This window comes from Tenebrio molitor, chromosome 7, assembly GCF_963966145.1.
Source record: "Tenebrio molitor chromosome 7, icTenMoli1.1, whole genome shotgun sequence".
Taxonomy (NCBI): domain Eukaryota; kingdom Metazoa; phylum Arthropoda; class Insecta; order Coleoptera; family Tenebrionidae; genus Tenebrio; species Tenebrio molitor.
This window is the reverse complement of record NC_091052.1, coordinates 1879659-1895943: the sequence shown is the minus strand read 5'-3', so window position 1 is coordinate 1895943 and position 16285 is coordinate 1879659. Positions and strand designations below refer to the sequence as shown.

General features: G+C 34.2%; 3 protein-coding genes across 3 annotated transcripts; 1 reads left to right on the top strand and 2 right to left on the bottom strand.

Annotated features, from left to right (window-relative positions):
• The first annotated feature begins 1291 nt into the window (after positions 1-1291).
• On the top strand, positions 1292-3637 carry LOC138134794 (juvenile hormone esterase-like). Its single transcript, XM_069053291.1, has 10 exons — positions 1292-1445; positions 1501-1641; positions 1691-1819; positions 1870-2212; positions 2257-2453; positions 2506-2680; positions 2734-2897; positions 2949-3081; positions 3135-3255; positions 3308-3637. The coding sequence occupies exons 1-10, from the start codon at positions 1380-1382 to the stop codon at positions 3489-3491; spliced, it is 1653 nt and encodes a 550-aa protein (XP_068909392.1). The 5' UTR covers positions 1292-1379; the 3' UTR covers positions 3492-3637.
• Positions 3638-4950: 1313 nt separating this feature from the next.
• Positions 4951-10723, bottom strand: LOC138134996 (uncharacterized). The gene is made up of 20 exons (XM_069053625.1): positions 10564-10723; positions 9914-10051; positions 9732-9863; positions 9335-9680; positions 9070-9275; positions 8880-9015; positions 8647-8822; positions 8467-8596; positions 8261-8414; positions 8017-8206; positions 7317-7454; positions 7133-7264; positions 6917-7076; positions 6677-6862; positions 6424-6629; positions 5886-6063; positions 5665-5834; positions 5480-5609; positions 5274-5427; positions 4951-5219 (listed from the first exon to the last, which is right to left on the bottom strand). The coding sequence occupies exons 1-20, from the start codon at positions 10615-10617 to the stop codon at positions 5030-5032; spliced, it is 3306 nt and encodes a 1101-aa protein (XP_068909726.1). The 5' UTR covers positions 10618-10723; the 3' UTR covers positions 4951-5029.
• Positions 10724-10829: 106 nt separating this feature from the next.
• Positions 10830-13196, bottom strand: LOC138134793 (juvenile hormone esterase-like). The gene is made up of 11 exons (XM_069053290.1): positions 13037-13196; positions 12836-12976; positions 12655-12786; positions 12444-12606; positions 12209-12394; positions 11949-12154; positions 11718-11895; positions 11501-11670; positions 11319-11448; positions 11114-11267; positions 10830-11063 (listed from the first exon to the last, which is right to left on the bottom strand). The coding sequence occupies exons 1-11, from the start codon at positions 13076-13078 to the stop codon at positions 10868-10870; spliced, it is 1698 nt and encodes a 565-aa protein (XP_068909391.1). The 5' UTR covers positions 13079-13196; the 3' UTR covers positions 10830-10867.
• Positions 13197-16285: the final 3089 nt, after the last annotated feature.

Here is a 16285-nt window from a genome sequence, read left to right as displayed (position 1 = left end):
TACAACCAACACTAATACTGGCAATTGCTGCTGTTGCTACTAAATTTAATAAAACAATAGTGTATTATGCAACAAGAGCTATAAACGGCACTTTAGACACGAGTTTTATTAGGCAAGAGCGGTGGGTAGGGGAGAGAGTGTTTAATAAAAGAGTGTCTAAAGAAGTCTAAAAACGAGTTGCATACTCTACTTTTTCTACGACCAAATGAACAATGCAAATATACACACAACTTCTTTATTCAACGTTAATTTAAACATAAAATTCGAACTTGATAAACGTCAATTGACAAGTGACAACTAACTTCATTTTGAATGTCACATGACTTACATGATTTTTGTTATTAAAAAGACGCGATTAAAAAGTCCGTTGCTAACTTCACCTAATGATTAACACGCACGAAGTCACATCTTGTCAAGGTGTATTTAAAAGATCATTTTTTGCGTCATGGAAACATGCGGTAAAAGGCGTGTTAAACATAGGAGTAGAAAAAATTTATGTAGTCCATAGTAAATCTACACGGTGGACATGAATTTGCACTTTTTCAATTATTTGTTGCATCCTTTTTGTTTCAGCTCGTTTGTGTCAAACAACAAACAGAAACACGAAACAGTTAGAAATGGCAGAAAAGTCATTTAAATAAATGACTTACAATTTTTTACCTATCACTATTTGAATAGATGTTTTATGTTCACTAAGTGTCATAATTCATACACACATAACATCTACCATAAAGTAATAACAACAATAAAAAATAATTCGACGTAATAAACGTTTTTATAGTGGTGATATTTCTTCAACCATATAACTTGATTCCATTGTTAACAATAAATAGATAGTACATGTCATAGAGTTCACGTATCGATTATGATCAAGTTTTTATGAAAATTTACAGCTTTGCAAGTAATGAGAAACTGTCGTCATCGCAGCATTAGATTTCAAATTTTTGTGAATCATTGTTATTAACAGGAATTCAATATTTTTAGAAATTAATTAGTAACGAAATATTGAATATTCTCTCTTTATTGAACCAAATTACTTTATACATATATCATTTTATATTTTAAATAAAAAGAAAACATCATGACAATCATTTTTTGATTTGTTTTTAATTTGTATTTTTATTTTTCAAAACATTTCTATGTAATGCAAGTGATATTTTAATCCTGCATATCCAATTATCCATTAATCATAAATTAAGACCTTCAGATGAAATTCTGTGATAAACTACAACTTGTACATCTTTCTTAGTAAATTCTCAAATATTTTTGAAAAATCTTATCTCCCTGTTGTTATCGGCTTCTCCATAAATTTCTGTTCAGTTCAATTAGCTATATAAATACCACACCGAGCAAGAGTTTCAATTAGTTGCTCGATCAAAATGTTGGGGCTGAAGTATTTCTTTAGCTGCACCATTATCATTGCGATAGCAAATTCTGCTACTCTGGTAATTATTTACAACGTACTTATGTGAAAATTTAACTATACCCTTAATGTCATAGTTTAGGGAAGATCTTATTGTGCAAACTACAAATGGACAAGTACAAGGGCGAGAAAGCTCCACCATAGAATTAGGACAATCTTTTTATTCTTTCCGAGGAATACCGTTTGCCGAAGCTCCCATCGGCGAACTCAGATTTGAAGTAAGTATCGAAAACCTAGTCCTTTAGATAAAATAAAATTCGCATTTAGCCTCCTGTACCCAAAAGCAATTGGGACGGAATCTGGGATGCCACGGAAGACAGAGCACATTGTGTTCAAGGCGCAGATCCGGTCATGGGTGAAGAAGATTGCTTGTTTATAAATGTCTACACCCCAACGGTAACTATTTAACACTGGCGTGAAGACAACTTTTAACATGATGCCAATAGAAACCATCTGCGTCTTGCGAACCTCTCCCCACGATGGTTTGGATTTACGGTGGAGGTTTTGAAGGTGGCGATTCAACGTATGACTTGTACGGTCCTGACTACCTCTTGGAAAAGAATGTCGTGGTGGTCAGTTTCAACTATCGACTGGGACTTTTGGGATTCTTGAGCACCGGCGACACCGTAGCTCCCGGAAACAACGGACTTAAGGATCAACTTCTTGCTCTGCAATGGGTTCGAGACAACGTCAGAAACTTCTGTGGTAACCCTGACGACATCACTCTCGCTGGTCAAAGTGCTGGTTCTGCTTCCGTCGCGTATCATATTCAATCACCGAAATCGCAAGGTACCAGTAGTGCTACTCTTGCAGATGCTCACTTGTGTCTTTAGGACTATTTCACAGGGCTATAATGCAGTCGGGTGTTAGTCTAAGTCTCTGGGGACTTAGCCGAAAAGTCCCTGAGATTGTAGATCTTGTAGCTCAAGACTTAGGTGTTGACAATTCCACGTCGAGAAGTATAGTCGACGGTTTGAAGACTTTTAACACTACTTATCTTCAGACTAAATCATCAGCCACAATTACAAGCGTAAGACAATTTACATAATGTAACAAATGCGTAAATAGGTATGTCATTTTAGGCGTATCTTGCTAATAATCCACGTGAAGGATTTGCAGTAGGTCCTGTAGTTGAGCCAAATCATCCTGACGCGTTCTTCACAGGAAAGAGTCATGAGATAATGTCAAGTGGTGAATTCGCCAAAGTGCCAATACTGATGGGATTCAATTCATTGGAAGGAACATACAATTTTGAACGTAATTTAATCCTTACAAATGCCGTTCTATCTAAGTGAAAATTATTTTTTCAGTTCTGTTTCGTCTATATCTTGTCCAATATGATCTTAACCCAGTGAAACTTTTGCCGATTGATATGAACGTCGACAGTAGTGTAGCTTCAGCTGCCGCGAAGAAACTCAAGAGCTACTACTTTGGGTGGATTCCTGTCAGCATGTCCAACATGGAGTTAATGAGGGTAATTCATTTCGCATAATCGAATTTCTTTTATTTTTTTTTTTCGGTTTAGTTCCTTAGTGACGATCAGTTTGTAAGATCAATCAGAGAGTTTGCTCGTTTAGCCCAAAAACATGTTCCCGTATATATGTACAGATTTTCTTATGAGGGTGGCCTATGGGGATATCATAACCGAACAATTGCAGGTGATTATGTATATTTATCATCTTTTGATGTTTCTTAATACAGATGATTCCAGGTGTAACTCACAGCGAAGAATTGGGTTATTACTGGCGTTCCAAGCATGACCCAGCTAGTGATCACGATCTCGTCATAAGATCGCGTATGGTAGCTTTGTGGACCAACTTCATCAAACACGGGTAAGTCATTGTGCTGCAGTAGTGCGTCAGGATAATATTGTCGTGGTTTCAGTAATCCAACTCCCACCAACGATCCTATTTTGCAAAATATGATTTGGAGTCCTCTTGGCAATGATCTTACTTATTTGGACATTGGAGAACACTTAGTTTTGACTAAATCTCCTGAAAAGGACAATATGGCATTCTGGGATGATTTCTATGCAGAATATGGAAACCCTCCCTATGGCACTTACTAAGGATTACGTAAATTGATTGAACTATCAATGTTTTTGAATACAAGAAACATAAAATATTTATAGTGTTGTAAATACGTATAATACACCCAAGACATTATATTGTATTAATTTATGAATGAAAATATAGTTCCTGTATAATTTCAAAACACCTTTTATTAAGAAACACAAGTCAAAATATATAAATAGAGAAATTGCTGAAGATATATCTAATATCTTATATAAAGATACGAAGCTCAAGGGTGCTGCGACGTACTATTTTCATTTCCTGTGAAATGTAATTTGGGTTGCATGTTAGGTTTGGTTCGTACTCTTGTGGGAATCGTAAAATATTTTCGACAGGATTGTGGGGAATCTATCAATACTCGTATTCTTTATATGTTTTATTAATCTTTAGAAAAAAAAAATCGGTAGTTGGTAACGATGAATAGAAGTTAAAAACGATTTTTTTTTACTAAGTCTTTTTCTTATTGAGATATCAAGCATTGAAAATTTGGTCGAAATTTCCTGTTTATTTTTTATTTTTTCTCAATTACCTACTGTAAATTTCTATATATATTTCTATTATAGCAGATTTTCAATGTTTTATATCTCAAAAACAAAGACTTGTCTAAAAAAAATTTTTGTATTTAACTTATATTCATCGTCACCAACTAACGAATTTTTCAAAGACAGCCTGTATATTATAAATATGTATATACAGGGTGTTATTGCAAGTTGTACAAATATTTTAACCACGAGCTACTGGCTTCATGTAGAACTCGGAAAAAATATCTATGTCAAAATTCTATGTCAAAATTCAGGTTCTGCCGCTGAAATGGCTTGCAAACGCAAACATAGCAAATATAGTTCAATCATTTCGTCAAACTACGTGTTTAAAGGTTTAGCATTTGAAACCTTAGGCCCTTGGTGCAAAGAAGCCATCGATTTCATTAATGTCATCGGAAACCGACTTATCGCGGAATCAGGCGATTCAAAATCAAAGAAATTCCTTTTCGAGAGGATTTCCCTTGCCATTCAACGTGGAAACGCTGCAAGCATTCGGGGCACTTTTCCAGATTCCGCAATATTATCGGAAATTTTTGTATTATAAAACAAAAATGTTTATGTAATTATGTTATTAATATAAGCTCTCTTTATTTAAATGACATTTATTTTTTGAGCTACAATTTTTTTTAATTGCTATTAGTCTTCTACGTTATCAAACAACCTCGTAGGTAAAATTTCGGCACATTTTAAAAATACACCCTGTATATCATGACTATCATGTTTTATAAAATGCACGCCAATGCGAAGTAACCTACAGGAAATATGCTTTAAAACAAGGAAACCGTATTGGTGTACGTTTTATAAAATATGATATACAGAGTGTATTTTTAAAATGTGCCGAAATTTTACCTACGAGGTTGTTTTTTGACATAGAATTTTTTAGATATTTTTTCCGAGTTCTACATGAAGCCTGTAGCTCGAGAGTAACATATCTGTACAACTTTCAATAACACCCTGTACATTATGTAATATTAAAAGTCGTCAGTATAAGTTTAGTATGTGTCATAAGGTCCTTGACCGTATGTTTCATAAATTTGACTCCAACCACTGAAACTAGCTTCCTTGGGATAATTTTTTATTTCTAGGTTTTCATCAATATTTAAATATGGAAAATTGTCTTCCAACGATACAACCGGCCAAGTTATATTTTGCAATAGATAGATTTTTTCCGGAGTTGGATTCCTATCAAACATATGATATAAATAACAATAAAACTATAACAGTCAATGTGCTCACATCGATTTGGCAAAATTTGTCCACAGTGTGATTAAACGGTTGTGCGTTGTAATATCTGACTCTGGATAAATAGTAAAATTGTAATTATCAAACATATCATTCCGAATTCTCCAAAGATATGCATTTTCCTCATTATGACCAACGCGATCAGCACCTAGTCATCTTTATTTACATTAATCAATCAAAACCACACCGATTCATATTACCTTCAACAATAACTGAAACGTTCCCGATTTTACCATCGTACGAAAATTGATAGAAGTAGACATCAGAATATCCAGACTGGATGGAAGCATGTTTTATTACCGCTCTCGTAAAAGTTGTATCGCTCATGTACTAAAACATTTTGATATACTCTCTAAAATATGAATCTAAAATTTGACAATCATACTCTAACACCTGCTGCAGGAACATTTTGCAATAAATCGCCTTCACTGTACAATTGTCTTATAGCCGCACCTGCTTCATTTTTTAATTCGGATTTAACATTCATGTCGTTTGGTACCAGAGCCGACAAATCCTCATCATACTTAGCCATCAGTTGGCTCAAGAAATCTAAATCTATTCGGAAAATCACTAACATTTAAGTAAACTTATCTCAAAATGTTATACCTGTACTTTGACTTAAACTTTCTTCAGAATTAATTCCTATTATGATTGGAACGCGATTAGCATCTCCATTATTAATCACCTCAAACATTTGCTCAGTTAAGAACGCTTCTTCTGATTCCACCTCTATCACAGGTGCGAAGTAATAGCCTTGAAACAATTGAACATTGTCATAAGTTTCCTAAAATATTTCACTGATTTATCTACCAACTTTATGTATACAGGGTGTATCCGAATTCGACCGACAAACTTTCAGGGCAGATTCTATGATCAAAAATAAGCATAAAACTCTCAATACATATGGGGTCAAAAATGCTTAGTTTGCGAGATAATCGACTAAAAAGTTCTACCAGCAACAAAAGAAATCCCCATAAAATCCAAGGAATTCCCTAATTGTTTTTACGTTTTTGTTGATTATCTCGCAAACTAAGCGTTTTTGACCCCATATGTATTAAGAGTTTTATGCTTATTTTTGATCGTAAAATCTGCCCTGAAGGTTTGTCGGTCGAATTCGGATACACCCTGTATATCAAGTACTAACTTCTTGTGCTATTTTTTCTGCTGCATCATCTATATCTGATGCAGACGCTTTAAGCAACACTTCTAAAAGCTCTTCAGAAGAATTGGCTTCAGTTATCGTAGAGTTGACGTATGACCCTAATTTGAAACCATAATATCTGGCATTTCTTTGATAACCGAAGGGACTAATAGCAGTACTACTTTCCATTATCGCGGCACGATACAAACCTAGAAACGTAATTTTGACAAAGAAATATTGCACCCTTCGGTAGTACCTCTAGACTTCTTGCTGATTAGATGGTACCCAACTGAAGCAGCACCCGCACTTTGCCCAAAAATCGTAATTTTGTCCCGATCTCCTCCAAACAGATTGATATTTTGATATACCCACTGCAAGGCATATAGTTGGTCTTTGAGTCCGTTGTTACCTACTGCCACACTGTCTTGTGTCGAGAGAAAACCTATTCGATTTTTTTTTTGTTAAATTGATGTTTGTAGCAATTTTAGTCAAGTACCAAAAACTCCCAAACGATAGTTTAAAGTTACAACAACTACGTCTTTGCTGACGAGAAATTCTGGTCCGTAAGACTGATGGGTCGAATCGCCTAATATGAAACCTCCTCCGTGAAAATAAACCATGACTGGTAAAGATGCGTTACTCGTCTTGGACGGTAACTTTGAAATGAAAATGTCAACAGTACTGTGATTAAATTCTTAGATAATCTACTCACTTGTGGTGTGTAAACATTTAAATAAAGACAATCTTCGCTCTCCTTATCGGAGTTGGGTCCAATCTGATAGCAAATTTTTGTGTTTTTCGTTGCATCTAAAACACCTTCCCACTTTGGAACTGGTTGTGGTGGCTACAATTTAGAAGTTACAGTATTTTTTTCTACCGAGCTCAAGTAAGTTAACCTGAAACCGTAATTCACCAACTGGAGGAGCAGCATATGGAATTTGTTGAAACGCATAAAATTTCTTAACACTTTGGGGAATAGTGGCAACGTGGCCCTTAATCACACCTTCATTTAGTTTCATAAATATGCAACAAAACTATTTTTTATTAGTTAGTAGAAGCGAGCAAAGTTTCTACTTACACTTGTTTGGACTAAAATAAATAGAACTGTTGTAGGAAAATGGAGATTCATTTTTTAAGTCAAAAGAAGCAACAGTCTTATTTAATAAAGTAAGTAAGTAAAATTGTCAAAATCGTTATCAAGGCTGATAAAACTAGTGACTGCACTAAATGGAATCAGTTACTGGAAACTATTATCTGAATTTGTTACCAATTCAAACTGTCAATACTTTGTGTACAGGATGTCACTCATTTTGTGTAAATTGCCACGCTTGAAGAGGAAGCAAATAGTTAGGAGTATTTTTTAAATAAATTTTAGACTAGTGCTATTAAATTTAATGACATCTTTATAACGTTAATGGTACGTGGTTATCATGTTCTTATCTTTCGCAATTATTTATTAGTTCATTAGAGATATTTGGGACATCGTAATATCACAAGTAAAAAAAATATGTCACCAACTTTTTAAACAGATACTGTTGTTTCAAATATTTAAAATGTTAATTTTATTTAGCAAAAGAGATACAGTAGCATACATTAATATGTGTCAAAAGCTTCATCATCTAGCAAATCATAAAGTTGGACCCAGTTCTCGTAAGTATCATTTTTTGGGTGATTTTTCACTTCTAAATTTTCACCAATATCTAAATAAAAGAAATCGCCTGCGCTGACTGATGTAGTAGGCCAAGTGACATTTTGCAAAAGATCGTCTGGTTCAGGTGTTGGATTTCTGAAAAGTTTTAAATCTTTTTGTCCATTTCCGAAGAAGAAAATATCAACGTACAAAGTTTTAACGAAGTTGGTCCAAAGAGTAAGCATGCGATGTTGAGTGGTTACATCTTCCGCTGGAAACTTGCTAAGGTCAGAATTATCGTATCCATCTCTAGTGGTCCGCCATATGTAGCGAAGTTCTTCAGCATGAGCAACGTGTTCAGCACCTACGTTACAAATGTATTTATTTTTATTACAGGTGCATTGTTGTAACTTTACCGTCTAAAGAAATAGTGACGTTTCCCATGATACCGTCGTATGAAAACTGATAGAAATAAACATCAGTGAAATCTGAATGCATTTCGGCACATTTGATGATAGCTCTGGTGAAAGAGGTGTCACTAGAAAACTTAAAAAGCAAATGCAGTGTCTGTCTTCAGATGAATAAACTTTAGCTACCCTGACTTCTGCTGCTACGTTGTCAACAAAATTACCACTGCCGCAATAAATGAATTTAACCGAGGATCCAAAACTAATTTGATCTTGATCACTCATTAACATGATAATGTCATCTGGAACTAGCGCTTGCAAATTGTTGTCGTAGTACTCGGATAACGTTTCGAGTGCGTCCAGATCTAGAAAAATAGAAGTTGTTGAAAGACTTTCGTTACGGAATGTGTTTAAAAGCCAACCACCGGCACCAGATAGAGATTCTTCAGAATTGATCCCCATCAAAATCGGAACCTTTACAAAATTTCCTGATCGAATAAGACCATACATTTTTTCTGTAATAAAAGCTTCGTCGTGTTCAATCTCTATAACAGGTGCCTACAATTATCAATAATACCACTTTTTTGTAGATTTTTCCCTGTATTTTCTTACCCAACCAGACACTAGTACTGACGCATCATCTAAATCTTTGGCAGATACAGTAAGTAAATATTCTAGCAGCAACTGTGAGTCATTGACGCTACTGAAAGTGCTGTTAAGAACAGCACCAAATGAGAAAGCAATTTGTCTAGCATTTCTTTGTAGAGACCACGGATTAATGGCTGTGCCACTTTCCATAATAGCAGCTCTGAATAAACCTGAAATGTTGGTAAACCTTGCTTTAACGATTCACCAACAGAATCAAAAATTCTTCTACCTTCTGAATTTTTATTTAAGAGATGGTGGCTTACAGACGCCCCTCCAGCACTTTCTCCCACAATTGTAATTTTTTCAGGATCTCCCCCAAACAAGTGTATATTTTCGTGAACCCATTTTATTGCAAGTTGCTGGTCTTTCAGACCGTTATTTCCAGGTACAACTGTATCTTCAGTTGATAAAAATCCCAGCGGTCCCAAGCGATAATTAAATGTTACTATAACAACGTCGTGGTCAATTAAATACTCTGGTCCACGTCGGTACTGCATAGCATGACCCTCATAAAAGCCACCACCGTAGATGTACAAAAGTACTGGTATAGCGACATTGTTATCTTCACTTGGAAGCTATAAATTATTATTGTTATTATTGGAAAAAGTTATATAAGATAATTCTACTTCTGGTGTATACACGTTTACATACAGACAATCTTCTGTTTCTTCTGGTAAATCAGTACTTATCTGGTAGCATATTGCATCAAGATACGTGGCATTTAAAGCACCTTCCCATTTTTTCGGAGGTACTGGAGGCTAAAATTACGACGTTTCAACGATCATTTTAAAATAGTGAAATGTTTTACTTGAAAGCGAAGATCTCCGATTGGTGGGGCGGCATAAGGAATTTTCTGGAACATATAATATGGTTTGCCAGTATATGATTCACTTTTAGCACCAAGAATAATTCCATCAGGTAATTGTACTATAACATCGTCTGCAAGCTACAGTTCACATTAGTAGAGAATTTTGTATACAGGGTGTTACTAAAAGTTGTACAGATATTTTAACCACGAGCTACTGGCTTCATGTAGAACTCGGAAAAAATATCTAAAAAATTCTATGTCAAAAAACAACCTCGTAGGTAAAATTTCGGCACATTTTAAAAATACACCCTGTATATCATATTTTATAAAACGTACACCAATGCGGTTTCCTTGTTTTAAAGCATATTTTCTATAGGTTACTTCGCATTGGCGTACATTTTATAAAACATGATATACAGGGTGTATTTTTAAAATGTGCCGAAATTTTACCTACGAGGTTGTTTGACAACGTAGAAGACTAAAAACAATTAAAAAAAATTGTAGCTCAAAAAATAAATGTCATTTTATTTTTTGACATAGAATTTTTTAGATATTTTTTCCGAGTTCTACATGAAGCCAGTAGCTCGTGGTTAAATATCTGTACAACTTTCAATAACACCCTGTATATTTGTAAACAATTTATTAATTACCGCTGTGCCTAACACTACGAAGAGAACCAGTAAAAATGCAAACTTTACGACCATGTTCGATGTATTTCACTTCAAAACTGTTCCAGTTGTTTACGATCAAAATTACTTATAGTCGTTCTGATTTAAACGATAAATTAATTTACCTCCTCATCTAAGAGTATTTACTGGTTCATGTATTATTTTTAAAAGTCATCGTGCTAAGAGTACTTCACGTTAAAGTTATCAGATAGGTGTGTGAAAACAATTGTTCAAGAAAAATCTACAGATAATATTCATGTATGATTTATTTATAACAAATGACTTGTTAGTAAGTGTCGAAATCGCCTTCTCCGAAAACATCATAAATCATGTTCCATCCTAAGTAGCTTCCTATTTTTGGAAAATTTCTTATTGTCAGATTGTCATTAATATCTAAGTAAAAAAAATTGTTTGGCCTTCCGGCGGAAACACTCGGCCATATAACGTTTTGGAGAAGCTGAGTTCTCTCTGGAGTTGGATTTCTAAAAAAATCAGTTGTACTTGATAGAACGCATGTTAACGCTGCAGATACAATGTCTTTGCAAAATTTGTCCACAGTGTCAGCAAACGATGATGAGTAACGACGTCCTGCTCTGGAAATTCTTCAATGTTTGTGTTGTCATATCCTTCAAAAAGAGTGCGCCACATGTATCTCAGTTCTTCAGAATGTGCTACATTGTCAATTCCTGTTTGTTTCATAATATTAAAAAAAAAAATCTTTGATTGTGTTTTGATACCTTCGAGATCTGTAGATATGTTCCCTACAATTCCGTCGTAAGAAAACTGATAAAAATACACGTCAGTAAATTTCGACTGAAGCTCGGCGTGTTTGATGACGGATCTTGTGAACGAATTGTCGCTGAAAAACTGCAGGAAAATCTGTTTTTGACGAAACTGTCACGATGTTAATTTAGCTGACCCTAATTCCTGCTTTCAAATTGTCTTGAAAATTGGAATCGGTGTAGAGGCTACGAATAAACTCTCCCACGATTTTTCTCTTTTCTGGGTCCTCAATGTTCAAATCATCGGGAACCAGCCAAGGCAAATTTTCGTCATAAGTTTTCATAATATTCTTTAACGCAGTTAAATCTTAAAGGATAATAATTAATTTAAATAATTTTGAAAAAATTTCTAACCCCTGGCTTCTTCTATCGATTCTTCTGATGTGATTCCAATTAAGATGGGCACTCTTAAAAAGTTGCCTGATTTTAAATCACCATACATTTTTCTGGTAATGAAAGCATCTTCATGTTCAGGCTCTATCACCGGTGAATAAAAATACCCTTGAGATATCTGTCGATTTACTAAGTTCTCCTACAATGTTTGCGTAAAGAGAAATTGTTTATATTTTAGATATTATTATCTACCAGTTGGTGCACTTGATAAGATGCCTTATCCAACTCATCAGCGGTAACAGCTGACAAAAAAGCCAGCAATTCAGTAGAATTATCGCTGTCGTTAAATGTCTCATTTATAAAACCTGCCGTTTTAAACGCAATTTCTCGTGCTCGTCTTTGGAAACTCCAAGGACTAAGAAAAGAACCGCTTTCACAAATTGCTCCCCAAAATAATCCTAGCAGTGAAACAGAAAATGACAACAAAATATTATTTCCGATATAATTTTCACCTTCAGATTTTTTATTTAACAGTTGGTATGTGACAGAAGCTGATCCAGCGCTTTGTCCAACAATTGTTATTCTTGTTGGGTCTCCTCCAAACAATTCGATATTTTGATGTGTCCATTTTATCCCAAGATGTTGGTCTTTCAATCCATTATTTCCAGGTAACACATTGTCCTGGGTAGACAAAAATCCTAAAGATCAGGTTTCACTTTGCGAAAAGAAATTTCAAATGCCGTTTACCAAAAGGTCCTAAACGATAATTTATCGTGACAACGACAACATCGTATTCTATTAAAAATTCTGGTCCGCAAATGAAATCTAAACATGTTCCCTGAATAAAACCACCTCCATGAATGTAAAATATCACTGGAAGAGCCACATTTTTCTTAGTCTCAACAGGCAACTAAAATGAATCTGTGTATTGTGACTTAATTAAAATAAAAAAGGTTACTTCTGGAGTATAAATATTTAAATAGAGGCAATCTTCTGACTCGATAGCAATGTCTCTGTTCACTTGGTAACATATAACATAATTGTCCGTGGTATCAAGTATGCCATCCCATCGCTTTGGTGGTACCGGTGGCTGAAATTTTTTTTGTTGAAAATGATGTTATTTTTGTGGTACCATTTACTTTAAATCTTAAATCGCCGATAGGGGGAGAAGCATAAGGTACTTTAAGGAAGCTGTAAAATGTTCTATTCCTGTTTGTTGTAGATTGTTTTCCACGTATAATTCCATCTGGTAGATGCACTAGAAAGTCTGGTTCTGACAACTATAAAAATATTTTACAATAATTTCACTTTTCTATTATATTATTATGATCTAAATTTACCCCCAGCGTAAATAATGTCACTAGTACAACGACACTTATCATTTTACACGTATGGTGTTTGGCCAATAATGTGCCAAAGTTTCTTTTAAAAATAATGTTATTTTCTTTCTCTACTTTTACGAATTGAACAACAAATAAAGTGTACTGATAAAATTTATTGGTGGTCATAAAATTATATTGTCCTGGTTTGGTTCAGCGCTGTCCAAAGTCTCTGTTTGTTCTACCTTTAGATAAAATTGATTGGGTATTTGTTCTTCAATTTTATAATTTATGAAAAAACAGCAGAAGAAAAACATTTTTAAGAAATTACGTGGCATTTATTAAACTGATTGAATTAAATACAAAAAGACAGGGGAAAAATAATAACAATAAAGGTTTTTTCGAAAAATAGAAATCTTTAACTTCTTTAATAAGCTCAAATACTACTTCTCGGGGTTACTAATGAAAATAATTAATAAAGCAAATGCTCTTAGGAAAAACGTTGCAGTAAAATACAAATTTTGGAATTTTAGTTGAAATTAAGAAAAAATGTAATCAATGAATTTCAGATTGGGTTATTAGTCGAAGTAACTTTTTAATAATGGTCAAAGTAAAATCAAAGGGCAAGAATTAAAATTAAGAATTGCCTCGTCGTGGACATTAACAAATTCGCTTGCAGTTAAGATAGAAAAATTAGAGAAATAGGGAAAAACATTTGTAGTACAAAACTCTGAGAGACTGAATGAAAATTGGAAATACACGAGTACTTTAGGAAGTTTTTCGGAAATTCAAACAGAAGTGCAATTCTTAGATTTGAAAAATCTACGAAATTGTAGGTGCATTTACTTGACTCGCCTCGCCTACGGCTCGTGTTGCAATTTTCATCCTCTTGAATAATAGCCATCATTATACGCTGATTGAAGAATATGAACAGGCATTTTTTATTCAATTTACAGTAGTGTCCCCTTTAGGAATAGTTTTGGAAACTTTACTACGAGCCCTAACAACTAAATGTTCGGACAAGCATTGTTTTATTAGTGAAGAAGGCAGAAAGTAAAAATTTGAAAGAAATAACTTCCTTTTTTTTAAGTATACCGTAGAGTTTAATGTGAAAAATAATATACCACAGTAGATACTGAACATCATTGAATATAATAAACATTACAATAACTAATAATAAAAATGAAACAATTAAAACAGAAAAACTTGGCAACTAAATGTTCGGACAAAATACTGTTTTACAAACTTAATATTCAGTTACGGCCCCTTTTGCTTTTATGACTGCCTGAATCCTGGCGGACATAGTTTTTACTAGATCCCCACAAAATTCTGGGGTAAAACTGGCCCATATTTTTTCAATTTGATTTTTTAAATCCTGAATTGTTCTCTGTGGGTAATTTCTTAAATAGCTTTTCATTTTGTGCCAAAGAGTTTCGATGACATTTAGGTCCGGACTATTTGAAGGCCATGAAAGAACATTTATGTTATGTTCGCCGAACCTTTTTTTAGTTGTTTTCGCGGTGTGACATGCTGCCCCATCTTGTTGGAAAATAAAATCATCTTGAGGATACAAAAACTGAAGAGTCGGTAATAAACTATTTTGTAAAATTTCTTGGTATTTTTCTGCATTTACCGTACCCTCAATAAATTGATATTTCCCCAAACCTCTTGCAGACATGCATCCCCAAATCATCACACTTTTCGGAAACTTCACAGTTCTTTTTAGGCAGTCTTTATGAAACGCTTCTTCTTTTGAACGAATGACTCTTTTTCAATAATCTCCCACAGAGACGTCGAATTTTGATTCATCACTAAAAACAACTTTACTCCAGTCTTCATCCGTCCATTTTACTTTTGATTGGGCCCAGAGTAGTCTGTTCTTCTTTTGTTTTTCCGTCAGTAGTGGCTTTTCCTTGGCCTAAATAAAAATGATTTTGTGCTCACAAAATTTTGCTTACTTTTGTACCTTGTAAAAGCTTAGTCCAGACTTATGAATCCATTTTCGGCAACACTCTCGCGATAAATTAGTGCCAGACTCGTCATTCCATTGGGCAGTGATATCCCGCAAAGTATTTCTTCGATTTTTTTTTTAAATCTTAATTAAATTTCTTTGAGAACGCTGGGTAACAATTCTCGGTCTTCCTGGACTTTTTCCTTTAACCTTCAGTTCTCCAGTTTCGGCATAATTTTTTCCTACTGTAGACTTGGGCATTTGCAATATTTCGAACAGTTTTTCCTTGGCAGTATTTTTTAATGATAATTTCACGTATTTTAATGTTTGTTGCAAATCCACGACCCATTACAGTTCAAAATTCTCAATTTTTTACTTAAATTAAATCAAAAATATTATAATTGTTAGGTACGCAAGAGATACCAGTTACTTTAACTGTCAAAATAAGCAACTGTTTTCCAGAGCCTACTAAAAAAGATACAAATATGCATTTTGTCCGAACATTTAGTTGCCAACATTTACTTGTCAAATTTAAACATTTTGTTTTAAAATATGAGATGTATACGTAATACACAAGTAAAATTGTCTTTTTGTAACAGAAAAATATTATCTTTATCCTCTACATCAATTCGTAATGCATTATTAAATTTCTACTAACTACAGCAATACTTTTTGTGTCTTTAGTATATTTGTCCGAACATTTAGTTGTTAGGGCTCGTAGTAGCTGCACCCCCTTAAATATTTTAGGCAAATATGACACTAAGAAACCTCTTGAGTAATCTTCAAACCATCAGCCACATTCTTAACATACCTAGTAATGTTCAATTGTTCTTATTTTTGCCTTGAATTAGTTCTCGTTACCGTCGTAGGCACCGAAATCAGTGCTTAATGCTGTAAAATGTTGCAATTTTCAAGCAAGTTGAAAGTAGCGCGCATTTGACCTGCCCCGTCCATCTTTGCACTAGAGCTGCGCCACTCCGGCGATTTATTTACAAATCTTCCGTGTTGCTTTAATTATTTTTGTTTATTTGATGTTAATGATTTGTTGGAACTTGGAAATCAATTGATCGAAGATTGATATGATGATGTCAATTTTATTGTGGACAAACAGAAACAGATATTTCACGAGTGGCAATGAGCCCGGCGGAATTGAAAATGCAACCCACAATACATTTCCATGATGGCTTTGTTTCCAATACTTTTATTTATCGCAGACATTTACGAAAAAGTTAAAATACGACGATTAAAATGTATTCGTATTCATTTACTCGTGAAATACCCTTTATTGTCAATATTATGAAACACATAGTACACTGTCA

Coding starts and splice junctions, on each gene's coding strand:
- LOC138134793 (XM_069053290.1), bottom strand. CDS start 13,078: ATGATAAGTGTCGTTGTACTAGTGACATTATTTACGCTGGGG. Junction 11,671..11,717: donor ATCGATAGAAGAAGCCAGGG/GTTAGAAATTTT, acceptor TTATCCTTTAAG/ATTTAACTGCGTTAAAGAAT. Junction 11,449..11,500: donor ATTTGAAAGCAGGAATTAGG/GTCAGCTAAATT, acceptor ATTTTCCTGCAG/TTTTTCAGCGACAATTCGTT.
- LOC138134794 (XM_069053291.1), top strand. CDS start 1,380: ATGTTGGGGCTGAAGTATTTCTTTAGCTGCACCATTATCATTGCGATA. Junction 1,446..1,500: donor TAGCAAATTCTGCTACTCTG/GTAATTATTTAC, acceptor TTAATGTCATAG/TTTAGGGAAGATCTTATTGT. Junction 2,213..2,256: donor TCAATCACCGAAATCGCAAG/GTACCAGTAGTG, acceptor TTGTGTCTTTAG/GACTATTTCACAGGGCTATA.
- LOC138134996 (XM_069053625.1), bottom strand. CDS start 10,617: ATGGTCGTAAAGTTTGCATTTTTACTGGTTCTCTTCGTAGTGTTAGGC. Junction 10,052..10,563: donor TCGTAGTGTTAGGCACAGCG/GTAATTAATAAA, acceptor TGTGAACTGTAG/CTTGCAGACGATGTTATAGT. Junction 8,415..8,466: donor CGTCACTATTTCTTTAGACG/GTAAAGTTACAA, acceptor TTTGTAACGTAG/GTGCTGAACACGTTGCTCAT.